This window comes from Myxine glutinosa, chromosome 7, assembly GCF_964187855.1.
Source record: "Myxine glutinosa chromosome 7, kmMyxGlut1.1, whole genome shotgun sequence".
NCBI lineage: Eukaryota > Metazoa > Chordata > Myxini > Myxiniformes > Myxinidae > Myxine > Myxine glutinosa.
The window spans coordinates 1997799-2022059 of record NC_136267.1 but is presented as its reverse complement, the minus strand read 5'-3'; the positions used below and the strand labels follow the sequence as shown (position 1 = coordinate 2022059).

Below are 24261 nucleotides of genomic sequence, written 5' to 3'. Positions count from 1 at the left end.
CGCCCCTCCCCTCCTAAATTCCCCCCTCGCCCCTCCCCTCCTAAATTCCCCCCTCGCCCCTCCCCTCCTAAATTCCCCCCTCGCCCCTCCCCTCCTAAATTCCCCCCCTCGCCCCTCCCCTCCTAAATTCCCCCCTCGCCCCTCCCCTCCTAAATTCCCCCCTCGCCCCTCCCCTCCTAAATTCACCCCTCGCCCCTCCCCTCCTAAATTCCCCCCTCGCCCCTCCCCTCCTAAATTCCCCCTTCGCCCCTCCCCTCCTAAATTCGCCCCTCCCCTCCTAAATTCCACCCTCGCTCCTCCCCTCCTAAATTCCACCCTCGCCCCTCCCCTCCTAAATTCCCCCCTCGCCCCTCCCCTCCTACATTCCCCCCTCACCCCTCCCCTCCTAAATTCCCCCCTCGCCCCTCCCCTCCTAAATTACCTCCTCGCCCCTCCCCTCCTAAATTCCCCCCTCACCCCTCCCCTCCTAAATTCCCCCCTCGCCCTCGCCCCTCCCCTCCAAATCTCCCCTCTCCCACCTCACCTTCAAATCTCCCCTCCCACCTCACCTTCAAAGCTCCCTCTCCCACCTCACCTTCAAATCTCCCTCTCCCACCTCACCTTCAAATCTCACCCCCCCCCCTACCCCTCCTAATCTCCGCCCCGACAGTCTTTCTCCAATTCTCCCCTTTCCCTCCTCCTCCTCCTCCTCCTGCTCCTCCTCCAAGATGCCTCCTCCCCACTTCCTCTCCCTGATATAACACACTATCAACAGCTCTCCCTACCTCCCCCTCTCACCCCTCATCTTACCCTACCCCTCCCCTGTCCTGCAACCGATGCTCCCCCTCCCTCTTCCTTAACGGGATGGACCTCAAACATCCGGGGCCTTCGCTCAAACCTGATTGATCTCTCCATACAGGTTGCTTCTGACAAACCAGACATAATCTGATTAACAGACACTTTCCTCCTTCAAGATGTCTCCGATTCCTTAACATCCCTTCCTGGTTACGCACTCCTCCTGAATGATAGACCTGAGCCTCGTCCTGGTGGTGGGGTTGCTATCTTTATCAAAAACTCTCTTCCTCACTCTCCTTGCAATGCCCTCTCTCCAACCCAGCCCCAGAAGTACCTCTGGCTACGGCTTTCCCTCCGCTCCCACCTTTGGTTCATACGCTTCCGTTCATACGCTTCCGTGTTTTGTACCGTCCTCCAAACAGTGATGACTCCATTTACATCGAGCTGTCCGACAACATGGACCAACTTCTATCCACTCATTCCAACTCTCTCTTCCTCATATGAGGAGACTTCAACTGTCATCATGCCAGCTGGCTGGATGTGGGTACCTCTCTCACCAGCCATGGCACCTCAGCAAAGGACTTCTGCAACCAACTGGGATTGACACAATCTGTCAATTTCCCGACCCGGATCTCAATCAACGAAGCATCTTCTCTTCTAGACTTGGTTATGACAAACTTCCCTGCAAATGTCTGCTAGTCTTCTTCTGTTCCAGTCAGTTCATCTGATCATGTGCTTATTAAAGTGGACATCTCTCTGGCCATTCTCAGAGAGCCTCCTCAGCGTCGACGAGTCTGGCATTTCACTCAAGCCGACTGCCATGGTCTTCAAGCAGCCATCAGTCATCTGGACTTGTATCCAATCTCTACTGCCTCTGACATCAACTCTTCCTGGGAATTCTTCCAAAGTAAACTGCTCTCTCTCATGCACAGATTTATCCCATCTCGTCTTCAGTTGGCTTACCCTTCCTCCCGTCCATGTTACACTGAATCTTGTAGTGAGGCAGTTTCCCTGAAACAACTTACCTTCGCCTCTTGGAAGGCTAATCCAACTGAAGGCAATCTCCATTCCTTTCACAAAGCAAGGAAACTATCTCTCTACTCTCAAGAATGAACTCTTAAACCTGTCTCCTTCCTCCAAATCCTGGTGGCGTCTGGTCAAATCTGTTTCTGGTGTTTGCTCCCCCTCCATCCCCTCCCCTACCTCAAATGGCTACATAGCTGACACTGCACGTGACAAAGCTGAATGCCTCAACTCTGTGTTTGCCTCAAAATCTTGTCCCAAACCCATCTCTGTCTGTGCCCACCTTACCCAGTTGAACACAGCTGCTCCTGGACTCTGTCCTTCTCTCCTGACAAGGTGAAGAAGTTTGTCAAACCTCGACTCTGATTCTGCAAGTGGACCAGACGGCATCAGTCCACGGATCCTAATAGCCTGCTCTGCTGCTCTTTCACACCCTCTCTCTGTTCTCTTCACCCTCACTTTTGCTCGAGGTCATCTTCCTCCAGTTTGGAAATCAGCCAACATTACCGCTTTACACAAAAAGGTGCAAAAACAGATCCTTGCAACTACAGACCAATCAGCCTGCTTCAATAATCAGCAAGTTCAAGGAATCCATCATCGCTTCTGACATCAAATCCTTCCTCTTCTCCAATGGCTTGATCTCGGATAATCAATTTGGATTCAGACCAGGTCATTATACTCTGGACATGCTGTTTCTGCTGTCTCAACAATGTATGGACGTCCCAAATGCCAAACAGGAAATCAGAGCCGTCTCCCTTGACATATCACGTGCCTTCGATACGGTCTGGCACCCAGCCCTGCTCACCAAACTCTCCTCCAATGGTATCCATGGAAACCTCCAAGCATGGCTTGCGGACTTCCTCTCTGGTCGGTCAACATGTGGCCCTGAATGGAATTCTCTCATCTCACCTTCCTGTCCAGGCTGGAGTTCATAAAGGCAGTGTTGTGGGCCCTGCGCTTTTTCTGGTCTTCATTAATGATCTCTCCGACTCTCTGGAAAATCCTCTATCTCTTTGCTGATGACTCCACTCTCTGCCGCTCCATACCTCATCCCTCAGATCGGCAGTCTGCAGCCTGCAGCCTCCTCACTCTCTGCAGACCTGGACAAAAACACAAACTGGTCAAACAAGTGGAACATGTCTTTCAATCCTGACAAATCTCACACTCTTACTATGTCTCTCTGAAAAGACCGACTGGACAACCCTACCATCTACTTTCTGAACAAATTCTCAAAGAAGTTCTGTCACTCAAGCTTTTGGGTCTCACTATCTGCCATGATCTTTCCTGGGAAAACCACATTTCCAAGCTGGCCTCCAAAGCCAGTCGCCGACTGGGCATCCTCCTTCGTGCGAAGTCCTTCCTTGGCACCTCTGAGCTCCTCACCACATACAAAGCTTTCATCCACAGCTCAATGGAATACTGCTCTCCCCTCGGGACTGGTGCTCCTGCCTCACACCTAGCTCGGCTTCATGCTGTAGTAACAAGCTTTCAGGATCATTGGATTCTCCCGCGATGAAGCTAACTCTGAGAGCCTTTCACTCTCGCTCACTGCAGGCAGGTTGGTGGTCTTTCTATCTTCTTCCGACTCCTCTCCAGCCTTGCTCCGTCGGTGCTCTGCCCCCCAAATATTCCTGTAGGACGCACAAGATCTGCCTGCAACCCTCTTCTGATGAAACTGCCAAAATCAAGACTCTCTGCCCACCTTCATTCCTCTTTTCTCCCGCCTTTGGAACAAAGTCCCACACTCCCTTCAATCCCTCTCCTCCCTCCAGGTCTTCAAAACAACTGTTCACCACCATCTCTTGTCTTCCCCCATCCAAAACCTTGATCTTTTCTACCCCCGTTAAAACTCTCCAAATCCGCCTCTTTCAATCCCCAACTTCTTTCCTGAAATTCCGAGAAGTGTTCATTTGCTTTATACCATGTACCCATCCCTCCTTCCTCAGCCCTCCCCCTTCCACAGATCTACCGATGTCCCTGTTCTCTACTGGTCTTGTGCTTGTGTGTTTCCCTCTCTCTACCCCTCCTGTCCACTGCTCGCTTCATTGTACGTTTTATGTGTCTGTGCATGTTTTCATGTTCAATGTGTTAGCTCTTACATGAACCTCGATTCTGTATACAAGGCAGAACACTGTGTGTGTCTGTGTGTGTCTGTGTGTCTGTCCGTCTGTGAAACACCAAACACCAAAACTACTGGGCCACAAAACTTGTCTGTCTGTCTGTAAAAACAGACCAAATTGGACCTCCTGTTGCACATGGGCTACTTTGATTTTTAAGACTACTGATAATGATGATATCACCAATTGTAATTCTTAATTATATTGTGACAGTTTATGGGTATGGTCTCAGTCACCAGGTCCCGCCCCTCTCTCAACAGCAAACCCGAGTACCCCCACCCTCTCCACCTCGCACCTCCGAGCCCAAAACCGCAAGACTTGTGTGAGAACCACGTTGCCCCGTCAAGAACCCTCCACTGAGGTGAGCTTCTTCCTTCCATGCAAGTGCGACTTCATCAGAATGAAGATTAATGGTTGTGGATGTTGGAGAAAGGGTGGGGGGGAGGGGTGGGGGGGGGGGGGGAGGGGGAAATCTACTTTGGCATTATCTGGGGAGGACTTTGTTCAAACATCGTCTGCAGTCAGTGCCCCCCACAATTCCCCCCTCCAACTTGGCCATGCTTTAGAGGTGGTGTGGTGCACTTTGTGGATCGTTTTGTGAAGGTCCCATCGGGGAGTGCTGCACGTCACTGTGGCTGCATCACTCCAGGTGGCGTCCTCTCTCGGACGGCGTTGTGGTCATGGGGCGCCGTTTCTTCCCCAGTACGAAAGTGTGGAAGTTGTGTGAAAACTCCGTTGCTAGTCTGAGATGTATATTTTTGAAGTGTTTCTTATGAAGAAAACAATATATATATATATATATATATATATATATATATATATATATATATCTATATATATCTATATATATATATATATATATATATATATATATATATATATATATATATCTATATATATATATATACAGTGAAACCTTGACTTACGAGTTTAATTCGTTCTGTGACCGAGCTCGTAACTCAATTTGCTCGTTTCTCAAATTAAATTTCCCCATTAAAATGCATTGAAATGCTATTAATCCGTTCCAGCCCCCAAAAAACCACACCAATTTTTTTTGTTACGTGTTTTTAAATAAGAAAAATGTACTTTATAAATAACAAATAATGTATAAACAAGCATGACCTCGTATATACTGTACATAATAAGCGGCGTTACGCGCGCTGCTTGTAAACAAGGAGGAAGCGGACAACGCGGTAATTTGTAAGAGTCTTTATTCAAGAGCTCACTGTAACAATGGCGCGCTCCGGGCTGCGTGCCCGGTGTATATCCTGAGGCCACGCCTACCCCTCGGCGTGGCCACCGCCCACTTGGTGCGCGGAATGATGTCACCACGCCAGTGAGCTTCCGTGTCCGCCACAATGCAAAGAAATAAACTGGTTTTATTAAGTGTATTTACCTTGAAGATCAGACGAAGATGCTGGCGGAGGTGGAGGAGATGACTTTTGCCTTTTTCGCCACACTTTCCTCGCTTTCACTTGCAGGGCGTTTCAATAAAAACCTGTCCAACGAGGTTTGTTTCTTCCTCCCTTTCAAAATGTTTCGATCGTACTGCTACGATCGTACTGCCTCGCCAAGTCGACAACACGCACATCTCGCTCATGTTTTTCGACGATTGCGTGTTTTATATCCAAGCACATCATCCTCTTCTTCTTCTCAGTACTGCCCTTGCCACTCAATTTCTTAGGACCCATGGTTAAAACTAAGAAATTTTCCAAAATAACCAACATGCGAAAACAAAGCAGCAGCGATATACGGCAGAGATGCTTGCACGGCAAGATAACCACGTGACCGGAACGCTCGTTGAGCCACCTAGTGGCGGGTGGCGTAAGCTCGTAACTCAGATCTCGGCTCGCATCTCAAAGCAATAAACCGCCCGAGCGACGGCTCGTATCTCGGAAAACACGTAAGTTGGTGCACTCGTAAGTCAAGGTTCCACTGTGTGTGTATATATATATATATATATATATATATATATATATATATATATATATATATATATATATATATATATATAGTTGCGGATCTCAACGTCGGCCTTTCCCCTTACCAAGGGGGGATTAGTCCCCTTGTCTTTTACTAGCCGACGTGATCCGGGGCTATGACGTTCCTTCCGGTCAGCGTTAAGGGTCGTAGGCCGAATTCCTATTACCTAATTACCAACACCTCCCAGGAAGGAAGGAAATAACCCCGCCCGAATCACGGTTGTAGTGGAAACGCCGAGCGATAGCGAGCCGTGATCCGAGCCGTTAACAAGAACTAAACCCGATCTCAGCGGTTCCGAATCATGCCACGCTTACCCAATGGAGGAAAGGACTGATACGGTCGAATCAGGAAAGACAGGAAGAACAGATTGGTTTATTCACAATTTGTACAGGAAGGAGAGGAAGAACACACAGTGAAGCTTATACAGTCTTAACTTATCCCAGGACACGGGCCCGTTTCACTCTCAGACACACTCACACGGGGATGTAGATGGTCGGGTTGATGGTCCAGGGATGATGGCGTCCAGGTAGTCCACTCCGGTCCCCGACTCGTACCGTGAAGCAGATGGTCAGGGCGGCAGAAGCTCCCCGCGGGTCGTTTACGCGGAGCGGACAATTACAGAGCGAAAGGCAAGGCTGGCTGGCGGTTACTGGCGACCACGGTCGCGTACGTATTAGATGAACTGGCACTATATGCGCTCCCAATACCGCTCAATAGGCGCTCTCCAATGCAAGTTCAATATCATACGGCCTCATACAAGCGCGTATCCGCTGCAGTCCTCTTCCAATGCGCTTTCCTCACGAGTCCTTTATCACGAGAGTCCTTCTACAACGAGTGCAGCTGCGTCAGTCCTGGACAGTCCTGTTATATAGTTCTCTTATAAGGGCAGTCCTCATACAAAGCCCCTCGCTCATCAGTCCTCTCGAGGGCTTTGTACATGCGCTTATATAGCGCCGCCCAGCGAACCCTCTGGAACTTGCCAGCCGCGCCCTTACCATGCCCCTCACGCCATGTCACCCGAGCCCTGGTTGGTTGTTGGCTCTCACCGTCAACGCCTTCTGACGTGCTGCTTGATGCGGCCACACCTCTTTCTCGCGCTCCTCCCCTTTTCCAGGCCTACCTCGTGGCCACCCGACTAGTTTGAGCGAAAACCCAAGAGCAGCGAACGCTGCTGACAAGTAAGGTGCATTAGCCGAATCGGGGCGCGGGATGGATGCTGCTCAACGAGGTCGATTTGGAGGGTGGGCCACAAAATGAACGGGACCGAAGCTTATTTCTTTTACACAACACAGGTATCAACAACATGCATTTTAAGGCCATTTTCCCTGCTAGAGCTGGGGTTAGCCTTGCGGTCCCCATGACAATCTTCTCCATTTTGCCCTATTTTCTGCATCTCTCCTTGTTAACCCCCTTGCCCGCATTTCTTCTTCCACCATCTTTAGCTAAGTCTTTCTCGGTCTTCCCCGTCCTCTACTTCCTTCTACATTAATTTCCATCACTCTTCTCAACCAGTCACTTTCATCCTTCCTCAACACATGACCAAACCATCTCAACCTGTTCCTCTTCACAGCAATCAGAGGCAATATTCCCATCATCTTTCGCAATTCATCATTTGTCTTCCTCTCTCTCAACGATACTCCGCACATCCATCGAACCATTCGCATTTCCACCCTTTCCAGCCTTCGTTGCTGCTCTACGTTCATTACCCATGTCTCGCTCCCATAAATCATAACACTTCTCACACATGCAGCATACACCTTTCCCTTCAGCTTCAGCGACACTCTCCTCCTCATCAGCACGCCACTCAGTTCCCGAAACTTCTTCCATGCACATCTCACTCGAGCAACCGTTGCCGAGTCGGATCCACCTTCTCCATTCAGCATGTCTCCGAGGTAGCAAAATGTTTTCACACCTTCCAGCTTCACGCCGTCTCCAAGATCCAACTCAACATTTCCTCCATCTGCAGCTTCCTCTGTGCACACCTTACATTTGAATGTAGCTGCCACACTGGTAAATGACCCTCTCAGACCACTACATTTTTGATGAACCCACTCAACGCACATTGTACATTGAATGGAGTTCACTCCGACACCCTTCCTGCACACAGCACACGGCCACTTCCCAGTTCTTTCCACCTCACCACATGCTTTACCACTTGCCATCACCTTCGTCTTTCCGATATTCACCTTCAGACCTTTTGTCTCCATACATTCCTTCCACTTGTTCATCTTTTCCTTCAGTCCATCCATACTTTCCGCAATCAACACCAGATCATCTGCATACAACAACTCCCACGGTAAACCCTCCTTTACGTTCTGAGCCAGCACCTCCATCACAGCTACAAATAGTAGTTGACTTGGTACCGACCCCTGATGCACTCCCACCTTCACCTCAAACTCACCACTGTTCCCATCCTTCGTCCTTACAGCTGTGCGCGCTCTTTTGTACATTGCCATCACTACTCTGATCAACCATTCCTCCACTCCTAACTTCCTCAATGCCCATGTCAATACTTTGCGTGGAACCCTATCGAATGCTTTCTCCAGATCAACAAATCCAAAAAACAACTTCTTCCTTTTCTCCATTTACTTCTCCTGCAACTGCCTCACAATGAAAAGCGCATCTGTCGTTCCTCTTCCTGGCATAAATCCAAAATGCATTTCGTCGATCTTCACTTTCTTCCTTATCCTCCTCTCCAACACCCTTTCCAATACCTTCATTCCATGCTCCAATAACTTTATCGCTCGGTACGAGCCACACTCCAGAGGGTCACCTTTCCCCTTGTATAGAGGGACGAGGGTACTCAGTTCCCAATCCAAGGAATGCGGCCTTCTTTCACCACCAGATTACAGATCTCTGTCATTCTCTTCACACCCCAACTTCCTGCTGCCTTCAACATATCTCCCACAACTCCCGTCGGCCCTCCCGCTTTTCCACTCTTCATTGCTTTTATCGCTTCCTCAACTTCCTTCTCAGTTATCTTCTCTGCCGGTCCTAAAACTGGGTTACTCTCTATGTTGCCATCCCATTCATTCTCTGTATTCAACAGCATTTCCATATATCTTTTCCATCTTCCTTTAATTCCATCTGGGTCGACAACGATTTGTCCCACTTCATCCTTCAAGCAACTCACCCCCATCACATCACACCTCTCTTTCGCTATCTGCTTTGCAATCCTGAATACTGCTTTCTGACCCTCTTCTGAATCCAAGCGTTCTCCGAACATTTTCCTACATGCCTCCTGCGCCTTTGCTACCTCTTTCTTTGCAGCCTTCCTGGCTGCCTTATAACTTTCATGCTCTGCTGTTTCTGCTCCCGTACCCTTCACCTTCTGCCACTCCTTGAAATTCTTCCTCTTCTCGTCAATCCTCTTTCCAACTTCATCATCCCACCACCATGTTTCCGAGTGCCTCGGTGGTCCTTTTGTCCATCCACATACCTCACCAACGGCTCCCAACAGACAAGCTTTCATTGACATCCAACCACTTTCAAGCTCAACCACATCATCCTCTACCATACTCAGCCTCTCTTTTACTGCCTCCCTTCCTGTCACCTCTTTCAACCTCCACACCTTCATTCTTGGTTGGTACTTCACCCGCCGAGCTCTCCTCGCACCTTTCACCCTTATGTCGCAGACAACCAAGTGGTGCCGTGAAACAGCCTCCTCCCCCGGGATCACCTTTGTGTCCCGGAGGTTCCCCCTATCTCACCTACGCACCATCAGGTAGTCAACAGTTGTCGTCGACCCACCTGACGTGTATGTAACAAGCTTATTATCCTCTTTCTGGAACTGAGTATTACAAATCAACAAATCAGCTCCATCAGCAAACTCCAAAATCCTTTCACCTTCTCCATTTCTCACACCATATCCGTAACCCCCATGAACTCCCTCAAAATCATCCATACTCCTTCCCACAACTCCATACAAACTCCCACATACTCCCACATACTCCCACATACTCCCACATACTCCCACATACTCCCACATACTCCCACATACTCCCACATACTCCCACATACTCCCACATACTCCCACATACTCCCACATACTCCCACATACTCCCACATACTCCCACATACTCCCACATACTCCATACAACAAAACCATCCACACTTTGGTATCACTAATGGAAATGGCCTTATCCTGACACATATTATGACATAACTAGTGTTCTAAGGTGGCCTACACGTTGCTTGTGGACTAACTATGGGGGCAAACCTTTAACCTTTAATGATGGCATATGTACTTTGCTACCTCGGAGACATGCTGAATGGAGAAGGCGGATCAGACTCGGCAACGGTTGCTAGAGTGAGATGTGCATGGAAGAAGTTTCGGGAACTGAGTGGCGTGCTGATGAGGAGGTGAGTGTCGTTGAAGCTGAAGGGAAAGGTGTATGCTGCATGTGTGAGAAGTGTTATGATTTATGGGAGTGAGACATGGGTCATGAATGTAGAGCAGCAACGAAGGCTGGAAAGGGTGGAAATGCGAATGGTTCGGTGGATGTGCGGAGTATCGTTGAGAGAGAGGAAGACAAATGATGAATTGCGAAAGATGATGGGAATAGAGCCTGTGATTGATGCTGTGAAGAGGAACAGGTTGATATGGTTTTGTCATGTGTTGAGGAAGGATGAAAGTGACTGGTTGAAAAGAGTGATGGAAATGAATGTAGAAGGAAGTAGAGGACGGGGAAGACCGAGAAAGACTTGGCTAAAGATAGTGGAAGAAGAAATGCGGGCAAGGGGGTTAACAAGGAGAGATGCAGAAAATAGGGCAAGATGGAGAAGATTGTCATGGGGACCGCAAGGCTAACCCCCACTCTAGCAGGGAAAATGGCCTTAAAATGCATGTTGTTGTTGTTGATGGTATATGTACATTCTCAGAACCGCAACAATATATATTTGTTTGTTTTTTTTGTTTTTTTTTGAGAGTCATTTCAACGTGTTGTTGTCTTTCCGAAGCTTAAAACATACTTTGGCAACAAGTCTATTGTCCTGCCCCTCTACCTCCCCCTCCAACCGTTATCGTGGTACCCTCCTCTGTCTCCCCCCCCCCCCCACCCCACCCCTCTACACCCCCGCTCCGGTGGTTGTCCTGCCCCCCCCCCCTCTCCCAGCTCATGCCCCCCTTCTCAGTTGCCCCCACAACAACGCTGGGTAACCCCCCCACTAGTAGTTAATAGAATGCAGTAATTTTAAACACCATTTCGGCCACTCGCAGGGGTTAAACAAACCCCCAGTTCAGAATATCTTTCCTGGGCGTCTGACGCGACAATATTAAATCGAAGTGCTCTAAACACTGATTAAACAAATCAGCATATTAGCATAGACTGATAGAACACTTTCAATTGATAGACCTGGATTTCTGCTGGAAGTGGAAATCTAATGCAAGTAACACTGAATGTCAACAAACAAATTAAAAATTAAAATATCCGAACGTTTACCTTGGGTGAGTAGATGGAGGAACAAGAGGAGCTGACATATCAATGGGGACGTCACCCTGTCCAAGAAACCCCAACTCTCCATGGACAGAACAAACCCTGGCAGCCCAAATGCCACCTCCTCTAAAACAACCACCTCTTCAAGCTCAGCAATCCCTTGTGTCAACCTCTTCCTCCACCCTGTCTTTCAGATACGTTTCAATTATTGCGTCTCTTCCCCTACTTGGTACTCTCTGCAGCAATCTGTCCTTAGAAAATGAAGACCTTGTAAACTGCAAGAATAAAAAGAAAGATAAAACCGGAAACAACAATAACCACTGGTGTAGTAAAACTACATTATGAAGAACAAAACACATGTCACGTAAAGTGGGGGGGGGGGGGGGGGGGGTGCAGGTTGGGAAGGGGGGGGAGGGGGGTGGGGGGGTAAAGGAATCCCCAAATTGTGTATGTCCAACCCTCAGCAGACGGCAATGCAGCCACAAGTTCACACGTGACTCTCGACATGGAAACTTAGCTCAAGCAAGCAGTTTTTGCAGTAACCCCAGCGGGTCCAGACGGTGCGCACAAATTGTGAAGCCTCCTGACAGTCACGTTTTGGAATTCTTGGAAAGGTGAGGTCCTCATATCACCGAAATGTGGAGAAGAACCTGAATCCGCAGGTACAGCTGCATCATAGTGATGATGGAAACTCCAAGCTGTAAAGGACGATGTGTTACTTGAAGGACAGGAGAGGATGGAGGGACGCATTAGCTCTGAGAGACAAGTCAACCAACCGACTGACTGACTGACTGACTGACTTCTCAAAAATGGTGCGCAAATCACCTGAAATGGCGCAAATAAGTGTATACAAGACGCAGCTTTGGATCGTCACCGAGATAACAGCAGTACAATATCTGACAGGTGGGTTCCATGAGTAGCGGGAGTTCAGAGAAGATTACCCCACAGGGTACGATACAAGAGGCTAAGCCGAATCTCCACAGACCAACGCACTTTCTGCGGGGCATTTTGGATCCCAGCAGGTATTCTAAGGTGGGTGGGAGGTTTCATAAATTCCTCAATACAATTATGATTTTGGAGTTTCCATCCGTAGGAAGTGTTATGTCTGTATCCGCCCTTGCTCGCCGGCAGATTTGTCTGTATCGGTTATCACGTTGGAAGGGAACGCGTACACAAGGCTGAACTGACAGCAACCACAAAAAGCCAAGGGATCAAAGCATTCTTCAGTTACTTCAAAAGCACAAATGTGAGGATAACAAACATTAAAGAAAACTTGGTAATTATTTTCTTTGACATAAATGTGACCCGACTCTCATTTCCTCATGAAACGCGAGATGAACTACCGGCATTTTCTCCAACTTTGAATGCAAGTTTCCTCTTGGACTTTTTTTGTTGTCGTTTCCAAAACGAAATTTGTCAAAATTTGTCAATGAGATAATCTGTATTTTGTCAACAAGGCAAAAAAAAAGTACTTCAAGCGAAAATTATTTTCAGTTTAAAAGTTTCCCCAAAAAAAGGTTTGAATATACTTAAACAAAGCAATGTCGTTTGTGACATTTCGATGTGCCAATAAAAGATTTTTATTTTGAAAAAAAATCCCCAAAAAGACAGCATTTTGAATTTTGAAAAAACAAACAATTCATCAAGATCTTTAAAAAAAACGAGGTTTTACAATAAAGCAGATTTTGTTCAGTCAAACCTTTTGTCAAGTGAGGAAAACAGAAAATGAAGATTATTTCAGGAAACAATATTTTTTAAATACATTTTGTGTTGAATGTAAAGTAGAAACATTGAGAATGTATATCCAGGGTGTTTCAAAAAGATTGACACAACTTTGACTTTCTGCTATTTCTTTGTTTTTAGACCTATACCGTTTTTCCTTTTCAGGGTTTGCTGGGGTTATCGTGGTATTTGTTCCCTGGGATTTCTAGCTCCGTAGCTCAACTTTGCCATTGAGAGTGGAGCAGAAGACAAAAGTGGTGGCTCTGTGGTATGAGCCAAAAACAACCACAACATTTTCTGGGGGGAAGAACCACCTGAGGAGATCACTGAGAGGTACCTGAAAGGGCCTAAGGTCACGTGCTTCTGACCTTTCAATGCCAGATGGGGAATGCTCGGGCCTTACTGGTTTGAGAACGACAACAGCAGGCCGGTGACGATCAACGGTGAGCGCTACAGGGCCGTGCTCCGGAAGTCCCATAATGATAGAGCCTAAAAGGTCACCCCAAACCAGCTCAGCATGACCTGGTTTATGCAGGATGGTGCACCCCTGCATACAGCTGGTGAAACCATCACTTTCCTGCAGCAACTCTTCAGAAACCGCCTCATTGCCCTGCCATGGGTACCGCTCATGACTGGGCATCCCATAGCCCAGACTTGAACCCTCTGGACTACTCGGTTCTGGGGGGCTGCCAAAGGTCTGTCTACGCCAACCGCCCTGCCACACTGGATGATCTGAAGCAATAGGTCTCAGACTACCTCCAGGCAGTGCAACATGAGACCTACAGGAAAGTTGGACAGAACTTTGGAGACAGGATCAATGCCTGTCTGAACCGCTATGGGGCACACGTAGAACGTCAATTACAAGGATTTTGCGTAAATGCCAATTTCAGACCTTGGCCTCTCACTAACTCGAGCAGTAACTTCACTGAAATAGCAATCAGTGACAGAGAATACCAGGTCATAAGCTTTCAAGAAATGTTTGGTTCACATTCCCGAGGTTTCTGTTTCTTTGTAAATAAACGTTTAAAGTTGTATCACTCTTTTTGAAACAGCCTGTACTTTTGTATTTTTCTAATACTAGGGCATGCCCGTACTATATATATATATATCTAAAATTATATCCCCCCCCTCTATTTACATGAAATGGTTTGGTCCAAAGCGAACGGCTTGCGAGTGGTGACAATCCCCCCCCTCTATTTACATGAAATGGTTCGGTCCAAAGCGAACGGCTTCCGGAGTTTGGTAAAGAAATCGCCATCGCGTACACAAACGCGCAGGAAAGCGAATGAATCGCAAATTCGTTTTTATTAGTTTTAAAACATCGTTTAACGCCAACATAGCGCCAACATAGTTTGCAAACGTGAAATAAATGAATACGCTGTCAAATGTGCCATCCGAGGCAGAGTGTGTCCTCCACGTTCGGCACACGCGATCGTTCGCTGCTCTCCGATTGGTTGAATCGTTTTTTGGACATAGCTCGGTAAGTAATTGTCCGATTAATATGAAACCTTGAAAAGGCACATCCTCGGGTCCCCAGCAATATACCTGGCAAGTTAAAAGTATATCGGACCCGTGGTTGTCGAGAAACAGCGGTCACAGACAAACAAACAAACGTACAGACGTACAGACAGAGATTACTGGAATTATAGATAGATGATAAATTATTGGGCAAAATAAAGGAAATTTATATTTTCAATTTCATAAACTAGAACGGCACTCGGAAGAGCACATACCTCCACGAGGCTGAACACTTTGTTTTGTATCCCAATGAAAGGCCGGATCTGGATTCGGACCTGAACCAAAATCGAATCGCCTTGTTCTTGTCACTTAAACTCGTCCACCAAGTTTAGTCAAAACTCGCCCATAACGTTTTTAAATATCACGTTATACAGACTTGGCATTTAATATGGAATTTTTTTTTTTTGTGGGGGTGAACTTACTTTTCAAGATGATTTAAAACCAAAAGTTCATTGGAATTATGTTGAAATTATTTTAGGTTTTGTTAGTGTGACCTTTAAAAGAAACAAAAACCACATTTGACATTTCGAAGCAAATAAATTGATCCTTGAATGTGATGTAAACTGATATCGAACTCAATTCACGGACAGGACTGTGTTAAACTTCTGTGCGTTTTCCAGAAGTATCTCTTTATTTTGCACATTAGCCAAAAATTTTTTTTTGCAAAAACAAAAGTTAAATTACGACTGGGATTACAGACAGTAAAATTACAGTTCAGTACTTCGTGTAACCCCCACGAGCATTCAGGAGAGCACGTATACGTCGAGGCATGCTGTTCACGAGATTTGCCAAGGTTTGGACAGGAATCGCTTGCCATGCAGTGGCAATAGCCTGCTGCAATTCACGCACAGAGGCAGGCTGCTGGTCCAAGTTGTCGATTTGACGTGTTAATTCTGCCCACAAGTTCTCTATCGGATTCATATCCGGGGACATGGCAGGCGACTCCATATGCTCTACACCACAGTCAGCAAGAAAGTGTTGGATCATGCGAGCACAATGAGGCCGTGCATTGTCATCTTGGAAGACAAAGTTTCCTCGAAAGGCTGCACGAGCAAATGGAAGCAATGTTTCTTCCAGAATGACCCTGTACTTGAACCGGTTCAGGTTTCCATTCAGAACAACCAGGTCAGTTTTGCCCCCCTGCATGAAAAGCAGCCCAAACAGTCACCCCACCACCTCCAGCTTGGACTCTTGGCACTACACAATCTTCGTTGTGGGCTTCATGCACTTGTCTGCGCACTCGGACGCGGCCATCACGACGATAGACCAGAAATCTAGACGTCACTGAAGGTCACGTGATTCCAGTGTCCTGGCTGCCATTGACGGTGCTCTCTGGCACACTGCAATCGGCGCTGGCTGTGTTGTCTGGTCAGGCGTGGCTTTCTCAGGGGACGCCTGGCACGATAGCCTGCTTGAACCAGTCGTTGGTTGACTAGCCTTCTGGATACAGACACATTTGTCAGTTGCTGCCATTCAGCCCAAAGCCGATTAGCTGACTTGGTACGGCCATTGCAGACTAACCGGTGCAGCTGGCGATCATCTCTCCTTGTGGTTCTGCGTGGACGTCCTGGCCTCGGTATTGGAGTAGGGACACCCCTCTGAGCATTTCGTTTCAGGATCTTTGACACCTGACCTTGAGTGATGCCATACTGCCGAGCAATAGCACGCTGTTTCATGCCAGAATTTCGTAAAGCCACCACTCCATGACAAACAGCATTGTCAATTTGACGGACCATCTCCAGAGGAAGCGGCAATAACTTTTGTAGACGTGCAGCAGTTGTTTTCCACGAATACAGAACGCAACAACCCTTATATACCCGATTGTGAAGCCAATCGTCAAATGTACCTGTCCGTACATTTTGTCACGCCACCTGTGATATAATCCTGTTATTGACTTCTTGCTGTGAAAGACAATCGGTGATGTGGTTCTTTCAACAAAGACATCACCGAAGGATAAAAGAAACTCACCAGATTGATATACTGAGTTCAGAAAGTAAACCCAAGTCAAGGAAAAAAAATTATTCCATATTAAATGCCAAGTCTGTATATCACTTTTCGCCTGATCTATCAATGGTGAAGAATCACTTTAAAGTTATATAATTCTCATATCCGAATCCATATTCAGATCTTCACCAAAATCGAATCGATTCGTCCTTGTCAGACACCCAACCAGTCCACCGAGGTCCGTGCAAATCCGTCCATAACTTCTTGAGATATCCTGCTATGTATTGTTTTAGCCCGATCTCCCAATGGTGAAGAATCACTTTTAAAAAATTACAGTATCCGGATCCAAATCCGGATCTTCACCAAAATCGAATCGATTCGTCCTCGTCACATACACTACATCTCTGCCAAATCTCGTCCGAATGCGTCCACAGCTTTGAGATATCATGTTCATAGACAGACAAACAAACAGACAGACAGACAGACAGGGGTGAAAACATAACCTCCATCCAACTTTGGTGGTGGAGGTAATAATACGGCCCCGGGACTAAACAAGATCACATCATCTATCTACAATTCCAGTAATCTCTGTGTGTGTGTGTGTGTGTGTCTGTGTGTGTGTGTGTGTGTGTGTGTGTGTTTGTCTGTGACCGCTGTTTCTCGACAACCACGGGTCCGATCTAATTGAAACTTGCCAGATATATTGCTGGGGACCTGAGGATGTGCCTTTTCAAGGTTTCATATTAATCGGAGAAGTAGTTACCGAGCTATGTCCAAAAAACGATTCAACCAATCAGAGAGCAGCGAGCTATCACGTGTGCCGAACGTGGCGAACAGACTCTGCCTCGGACGGCACATTTGAGAGCGTATTCATTTATTTCACGTTGGCAAACTATGTTGGCGCTATGTTGGCGTTAAACTACGTTTTAAAACTAATTAAAACTAATTTGCGATTCATCGTAACTGCGATATGCGACCTTCCGGACAGTCAAATGAGGACGTCACTTCCGGACTTACGGATAGTCATAGTGACGACGTACTGATGCTGAACGTGGCGAGCAGACGCTGTAAGGTACGATCGATTGTAGTACACGTTTATAATAACTCTGCCGATACAGGCCCGATTAACTGCAGCGCCATCCGAGCTGCGGCGTCGGGACGATACATTCATTGTACGGTCACATCACGCACTTACGGGCACGCCCATGGGCACGCCCATGCATGCATGGGCGAAGACTTTTTTTTTTTTTTTTTTTGGCAAGGAACGGGCACCCACGTACGGGCACGTCCTAGTTTATTTAAAAGTTTATAATAACAATTTCTGAAAGTATTTGAAAACCAAAAATCATACAAACAAAACTAATCGATTCAAAACATCATCGTACGTTCTTATTGGTGACGGTACAATCAGAAGTGAAATCAGCTGAACAATAACAAAGATATTAATGTTTGAATTGACAAAAAAGATTCGGAATTATTGTCACGTCGTCCTCACGTTTTGGTAAGAAGTGGAAATTCGTGCAAACTGCATCAATGAGGACATTCATGGATTTATTTATTTATTTTTTGGGGGTTTTGTTTTGTTTTGTTTTGTATACTGAATCGAGGCTCGTGAAAGAGCTAAGCGTGCATCGAAGATGAATGATTACAACACCGAAGGTTCAACATGGAGAATGAAAGGCCAACTGGATTGCTACAGTTAGTCACATGGTATACACGTGTGGGGATGCACTTCAGGTCTTTCCTGCATCACCTGCAGCTTGCTGGTCTCCACCTGGATTTACAACCACACGTCATGACTAATATATACAAGCATCTGGAATTGGGGGTAACCTTCTGCTTTACAGACCTGTCTACTCTTTACTCCAGGTGGATGTGGGTAGGTCATGTGATCTCTATCGTGTGTTGGTCTGTACGAAGCCACATCTTCTCGGCCCCCCGAGCTCTCCGACCCCCTTCTCGGCCCCCCGACCTCTCTTGCCCCCTTATCGGCCCCCCCGAGCTCTCCTGCCCCCTTCTCGGCCCCCCGAACTCGCCTGCCCCATTCTCGGCCCCCCGAGCTCTCCTGCCTCCTTCTCGCCCCCCCCCCGAGCTCTCCTGCCTCCTTCTCGCCCCCCCCCCGAGCTCTCCTGTCCCCTTCTCGGCCCCCCGAGCTCTCCTGCCCACTTCTCGGCCCCCGAGCTCTCCTGCCCCCTTCTCAGCCCCCGAGCTCTCCTGCCCCCTTCTCAGCCCCCGAGCTCTCCCCCCCCCCCGAGCCCTCCTTCCTCCTTCTCGCCCCCCCCCCCCGAGCTCTCCTGTCCCCTTCTCGGCCCCCCGAGCTCTCCTGCCCACTTCTCGGCCCCCGAGCTCTCCTGTCCCATTCTAAGCCCCCGAGCTCTCCTGCCCCCTTCTCGGCCCCCGAGCTCTCCTGCCCCCTTCTCAGCCCCCGAGCTCTCCCCCCCCCGAGCTCTCCCGCCCCCCCGAGCTCTCCCGCCCCCTTCTCGCCCCCCCGAGCTCTCCCGCCCCCTTCTCGCCCCCCCCCCGAGCTCTCCCGCCCCCTTCTCGCCCCCCCGAGCTCTCCCGCCCCCTTCTCGCCCCCCCGAGCTCTCCCGCCCCCCCGAGTTCTCCCGCCCCCTTATCGCCCCCCCAAGCTCTCCCACCCCCTTCTCGCCCCCCCATGCTCTCCCACCCCCTTCTCGCCCCCCCATGCTCTCCCACCCCCTTCTCGCCCCCCCGAGCTCTCCCACCCCCTTCTCGGCCCCCCGAGCTCTCCCCGCCCCCTTCTTGCCCCCCCCGAGCTCTCCCGCCCCCTTCTTGCCCCCCCGAGCTCTCCCGCCCCCTGAACTCGCCTGCCCCATTCTCGGCCCCCCGAGCTCTCCCGCCCCCTTCTCGCCCCCCCCGAGCTCTCCCGCCCCCTTCTCGCCCCCCCCGAGCTCTCCCGCCCCCTTCTCGCCCCCCCGAGCTCTCCCGCCCCCTTCTCGCCCCCCCGAGCTCTCCCGCCCCCTTCTCGCCCCCCCGAGCTCTCCCGCCCCCTTCTCGCCCCCCCCGAGCTCTCCCGCCCCCTTCTCGCCCCCCCCGAGCTCTCCCGCCCCCTTCTCGCCCCCCCCGCCCCCTTCTCGCCCCCCCCGAGCTCTCCCGCCCCCTTCTCGCCCCCCCGAGCTCTCCCGCCCCCTTCTCGCCCCCCCCCCCGAGCTCTCCCGCCCCCTTCTCGCCCCCCCGAGCTCTCCCGCCCCCTTCTCGCCCCCCCCCCCCCCCCCCCCGAGCTCTCCTGCCCCCGATCTTTAATAAGGAGTTGAACTTGTTTGAACAAAAAACAGCAATGGAATTACAATATAAATTGCCACCCCTGCGAGATGGATAAAAGGTGGTGTGTGGGGGCGAGGGGAGGATTGTGCAAGGGTCGGCCCATACGGAAATAAAAACTAAGGGGTAAAGGGGGGGGGGGGGAATTGTAAATATGGAAAGAAAATGACATCTGTGTTGAAGCACTCATTGCGTCGGCACCCACCTGTGTCCACACCCATCATTGTGTCCACACCCATCATTGTGTCCACACCCATCATTGTGTCCACACCCATCATTGTGTCCTCACCCATCATTGTCTTGTGTCCTCACCCATCATTGTGTCCGCACCTATCATTGTGTCCGCACCCATCATTGTGTCCGCACCCATCATTGTGTCCGCAACCCTCATTGTGTCCGCACATATCGATGTTAAACTCGGAACAAAAACCTTCTGGATTAAATGAAACAAACGGGAACAACAGCTCTGTCTCATAACACTAACAGAGCATAAACAAGGCAGTTCCTGTCCGCAGGTTGATTTGTACAACCGGATGATTTCCCGACGTCGGACGAGGGACGTGATGGAATCAGGGAAGAGAAGACACAACGAGGGATGTTACTCATGACAGACATTATTGAGATATCCCGACAGACGCTTCGACTCACCTCAGTCTTTGGACATTTTGCTCTCGTACAAGAAGCTTGTCTGTCTCTGTCTCGCCGAAGTTCGTGAGCAAGAGCAATACAAAGTCCCCGCCCTTTGAAAGGGCGTGACATGTTCAATTTTTTTTCCCCTTTATTCTTTCTTCGTTTAGTTTTATAACATATAATAAAACCCAGAAGATTAAACGAAGATTTTGCGATAACATTAAATATATCATTTTCTATTCTGTAATTCAAACAGACAAGGAAAGTAATAAAAAATAAAAAATAAACGGCGGCCGCGACGGACTATGTCATCATGGCTCTTAAACACCGTTAAAACCACCGCTGATAACATGCGACGCTTTGCATCTGCCATTCTTTGTGGGGGTTCTCTGGGAATTAATCTGCAAATGGTGGAACCATTGTATTTTTTTTTCTTTACAACATCAAGGCTCATAACTAAGAAGGGGAAAATGAGGGAAGGTACATATCATCTCACAGTGGGGCAACTCCAGGACTTCCAGCAGTTGGTGCACCCCCATCTCATTTCATCCCCTAAGTTTGTCACTTCAAAGGAAAGTGAATCTCTCAGTGACCTTAACATCTTCGCCACAGACAGAACAGCAGGAATCAAGATGTCATTGAACGCCTGCATCTCAATCTCGAACCAGGAGACTCCTCATTCGGTGCCTTGAAAGCCCCGTAACGATGCCCAGCGTCTCCGCACAGATGACTGCACCATCTGCGAAATCAAGGTCAGAGATCTTGACATTCCCAAACGATGCACTGCAGCTTGATCTCTCCGACATCCTCCCCCAGAATCTACTCCAACCAAGTGTTGAAAAGCGTGGGTGCCGATACACACCCCGGACATACTCAAGTGGCAAATGAAAACAAGAAAGAGCAATCAGAGATTGCAAACTCTCGCCAGGATGTATTTTCATTGGTTTTCAAAACTTTTGTGTTAAAACAAATATGGCGGCCGAACCACGTGACCGATGACGTCATCATTTTTTTTCTAAACTTATTTCTTCCTAGATTATGCTCAATAAATTTCATCTTGATCGGATGAAGTTTTGTTCTTGTCGAATTATGACGTCATAGTGGAGGCACCTATGACATCATCATCAACACATTATTCCCCATGGTGAGTTCTTTACAATGAGCCCTGTCTCAATATTTTCCATTCAGCACTTTCAGAGATATAGAGGTGCAAAGTTTTTCCGTTTTTCCAAGATGACGCCCATACCACGTGACCGATGACATCATTAAAAAAAATTCTCCACCAGCTTATGCCTACATTGCGCTCAATAAATTTCATCTTCATCGGATGAAGTTTTGTTCTTGTCGAATTATGACGTCATAATGGAGGCACCTGTGACATCATCATTAACATATTTTATTCCCCATGGAGAGTTCTTTACAATGAGCCGTCTCAATTTTTTCTATTCACCGCTTTCGGAGATATGGAGGTTCAACATTTTCAATTTTTCCAAGATGGCGGTCGAACCACGTGACCTATGATGTCATAATTATCACAAAAAATTATACAGGTGGAGTTGCACCTATGGTGAAAATTTCCTGTCAATCGGACCAACAGTTGCAGAGAAAATCATATTTATTTTGTGCGGACAAACAAACAAACAAACAAACTGACTCAAATGCAATACCCTCTCCTCAGGCGAGCGTATAAGTCAGAGATGGAACCACCACACATTATGTAGCACTCTCGACAGGAGAGTACTGGGTTGTTCAGAAATAAGCTTTGGTGTCACCCCACGAAGACCCTCCAGAGGGCATCCCAATTCACTGAAATGAACACTTTGCGGAGATCAACTTAGGCTGTGAGCAGCTCCTGCCGAAACTCTCATCCACGTTCAGTGAGGACCCAAAGAGCAAGGATACGGTCAATTGTTGACCCCTTTGGTGTAAAGCCAGACTGCTCTGGGCGCTGGTGCTCAAGCAGATGGTGGTGAACCCTAGCAATAACTATCTGAGACCAACGTCACCCCTCGATCATTGGTGCAGTTATGGCGATCACCCTTGCCTTTCCGGAGGGCGCCAATAAGGTCCCTCTTCCAGTCGTTTGGGATGATGCATGTGCTCCAACCATAGCACAGATGTGCATGCAACAAATAACATAAGTACCTACATCATTTCCACCAGCCTTGCCACATGGATTTCAGCATGAATGCCACAATCCCAGGAGCTTTGCAGCTTTTAAATTGTTCACCACATCCTGCGTTTCCACAAACAAAGGTGGTTCACAGTTGATTGGGGGGGTTAGCAATAGGGATAGTAACACCCCTGACATTAAACTCAGCAGATGTTGGGTCAGCCTGGTAAAGCCGCTCAAAGTAACCGGCCCAGCACCTCAGACTCCTCTGTCAAAAACTCACCACCCTACGCTCTAACTGCAGTACACAGAGGGGCAGGCATGGAGGAACGCAATGACCACAGGTGATGCTCGGAACGCTCTGTAAGCAGGAGAATTACTCGGCCACAGGTGATGCTCTAACCTTTCACAGATTTCTGCACATAGGCCTCCTTGTCTGTCCTCAATGAACCTACAGTTTTATGCCTCAGCTTCCTGAACAGCTCAGGTCTGTGCCCCTTGGACACAACTGCATCCAGTGTCCCTTGGGAGACAAATGGAGTGTCCCTTGAAAGACTACTTCACCTGATGTGGGGTTCCAAAAAACCACCGGAAACATAAAGGATGGTCATCTTTAAGGAACTTCACAACTCTTCAGGATCCCCAAATCTCTGAGAACCCTCCCGCCCCCACTCAACCTGTTCGCAAACTCCTCAGCTACCCTTTCATCCTTGAGCTTGCCAACATCAAAGCCTGGTGTTGGCTTAACAGTTAAGGTGTCTGGCTTAAGATCCTAGGGTCTTGAGTTCAAGCCCCTGTCATGCCGTTGAATTAACACCATGTGGGTCGACTCAGCCCATCATCCTTCCAAGGTCAGCAAAATGAGTACCAGCTAGCTGGCAAGGAGCATTGCATCAGCAGCACAACCACACCCCCAGAAAATGATGCAGCTGAGCAGCCAAAGGCTACATATTGTTGTGGATTCGGGGGTCGGCTCTCCCCTTACCAAGGGGGGGTTAATCCCCTTGTCTTTTAAGCTGGCCGTCCCGAGTCCTTGGGAAGTTACAACGCTCCTCCCGGTCGGTCTTGGGTAGGGTGATTGGTCAATTTGGGTCCCAAATACCTAATTACCAACACCGACCGCGAGCAGGGAAATAACTCCCGCTCGAACCACGGATAAAATGGAATATTGCTGAGCGGTTAGCAATCCGCGATCCGAGCCATTAACAAATACTAAACCCGATTCTAAGCGGTTCCGAAATCGTGCCACAGGTACTCAATGGAAAGAAAGGACGGAGGCGATCGGATTAGGGAAAAACCAAGAAATAACAAGGTGAATTTATTAACAAACCAAAAAGAAGAGGAAACGAAAGAATGTACAGGAAGAAGAAGAAGAAGCAGGACACAGGGTCGGCTTACCTATACAGTCTTAACTTAACGACCCCAGGACAAACAGACACACTCACACGGGATGGTAGCTGGTAGGGGAGGAAGGTCCAAGCAGATGTCCAGGCTCCTCGTCCGGTCCCGACTCGTGCTGTGGTGGTGAGGGAAGCGGGCCGGCAGCGCGTCGTTGCCGTTGACCGCGAGCGGACCTTACAGATATCGGGGGAACAGGGATGCGGCGTACATAATACGTATTTTGAGCCAACGCTCCCTCTCTCTCCCGATCAATGTTCTTATCAAAGGCAGTTCGTATCAAAGGGCAGTTTGTATCAAAGGCAGTTCGTATCAAAGGGCA

At 48.5% G+C, this 24261-nt stretch overlaps 1 protein-coding gene across 2 annotated transcripts in view; it reads right to left on the bottom strand.

Moving 5' to 3' along the window:
* LOC137413382 (sodium channel regulatory subunit beta-3-like) overlaps positions 1–20561 on the bottom strand; it is a 79255-nt gene extending 58694 nt beyond the window's left edge. The window contains exons 1-2 of one of the 2 annotated variants that reach the window (XM_068098782.2): positions 20447–20561; positions 11339–11607 (exon numbers count right to left, since the gene is read on the bottom strand). In XM_068098782.2, coding sequence (XP_067954883.2) covers positions 11339–11420 — 82 coding nt within the window. In that variant the 5' untranslated portion in view covers positions 11421–11607; positions 20447–20561. Of the gene's footprint in view, positions 1–11338; positions 12031–20446 lie in introns of both variants that reach the window. The other variant, XM_078781240.1, reaches the window with a different exon arrangement.
* Between the last annotated feature and the right edge of the window lie 3700 nt (positions 20562–24261).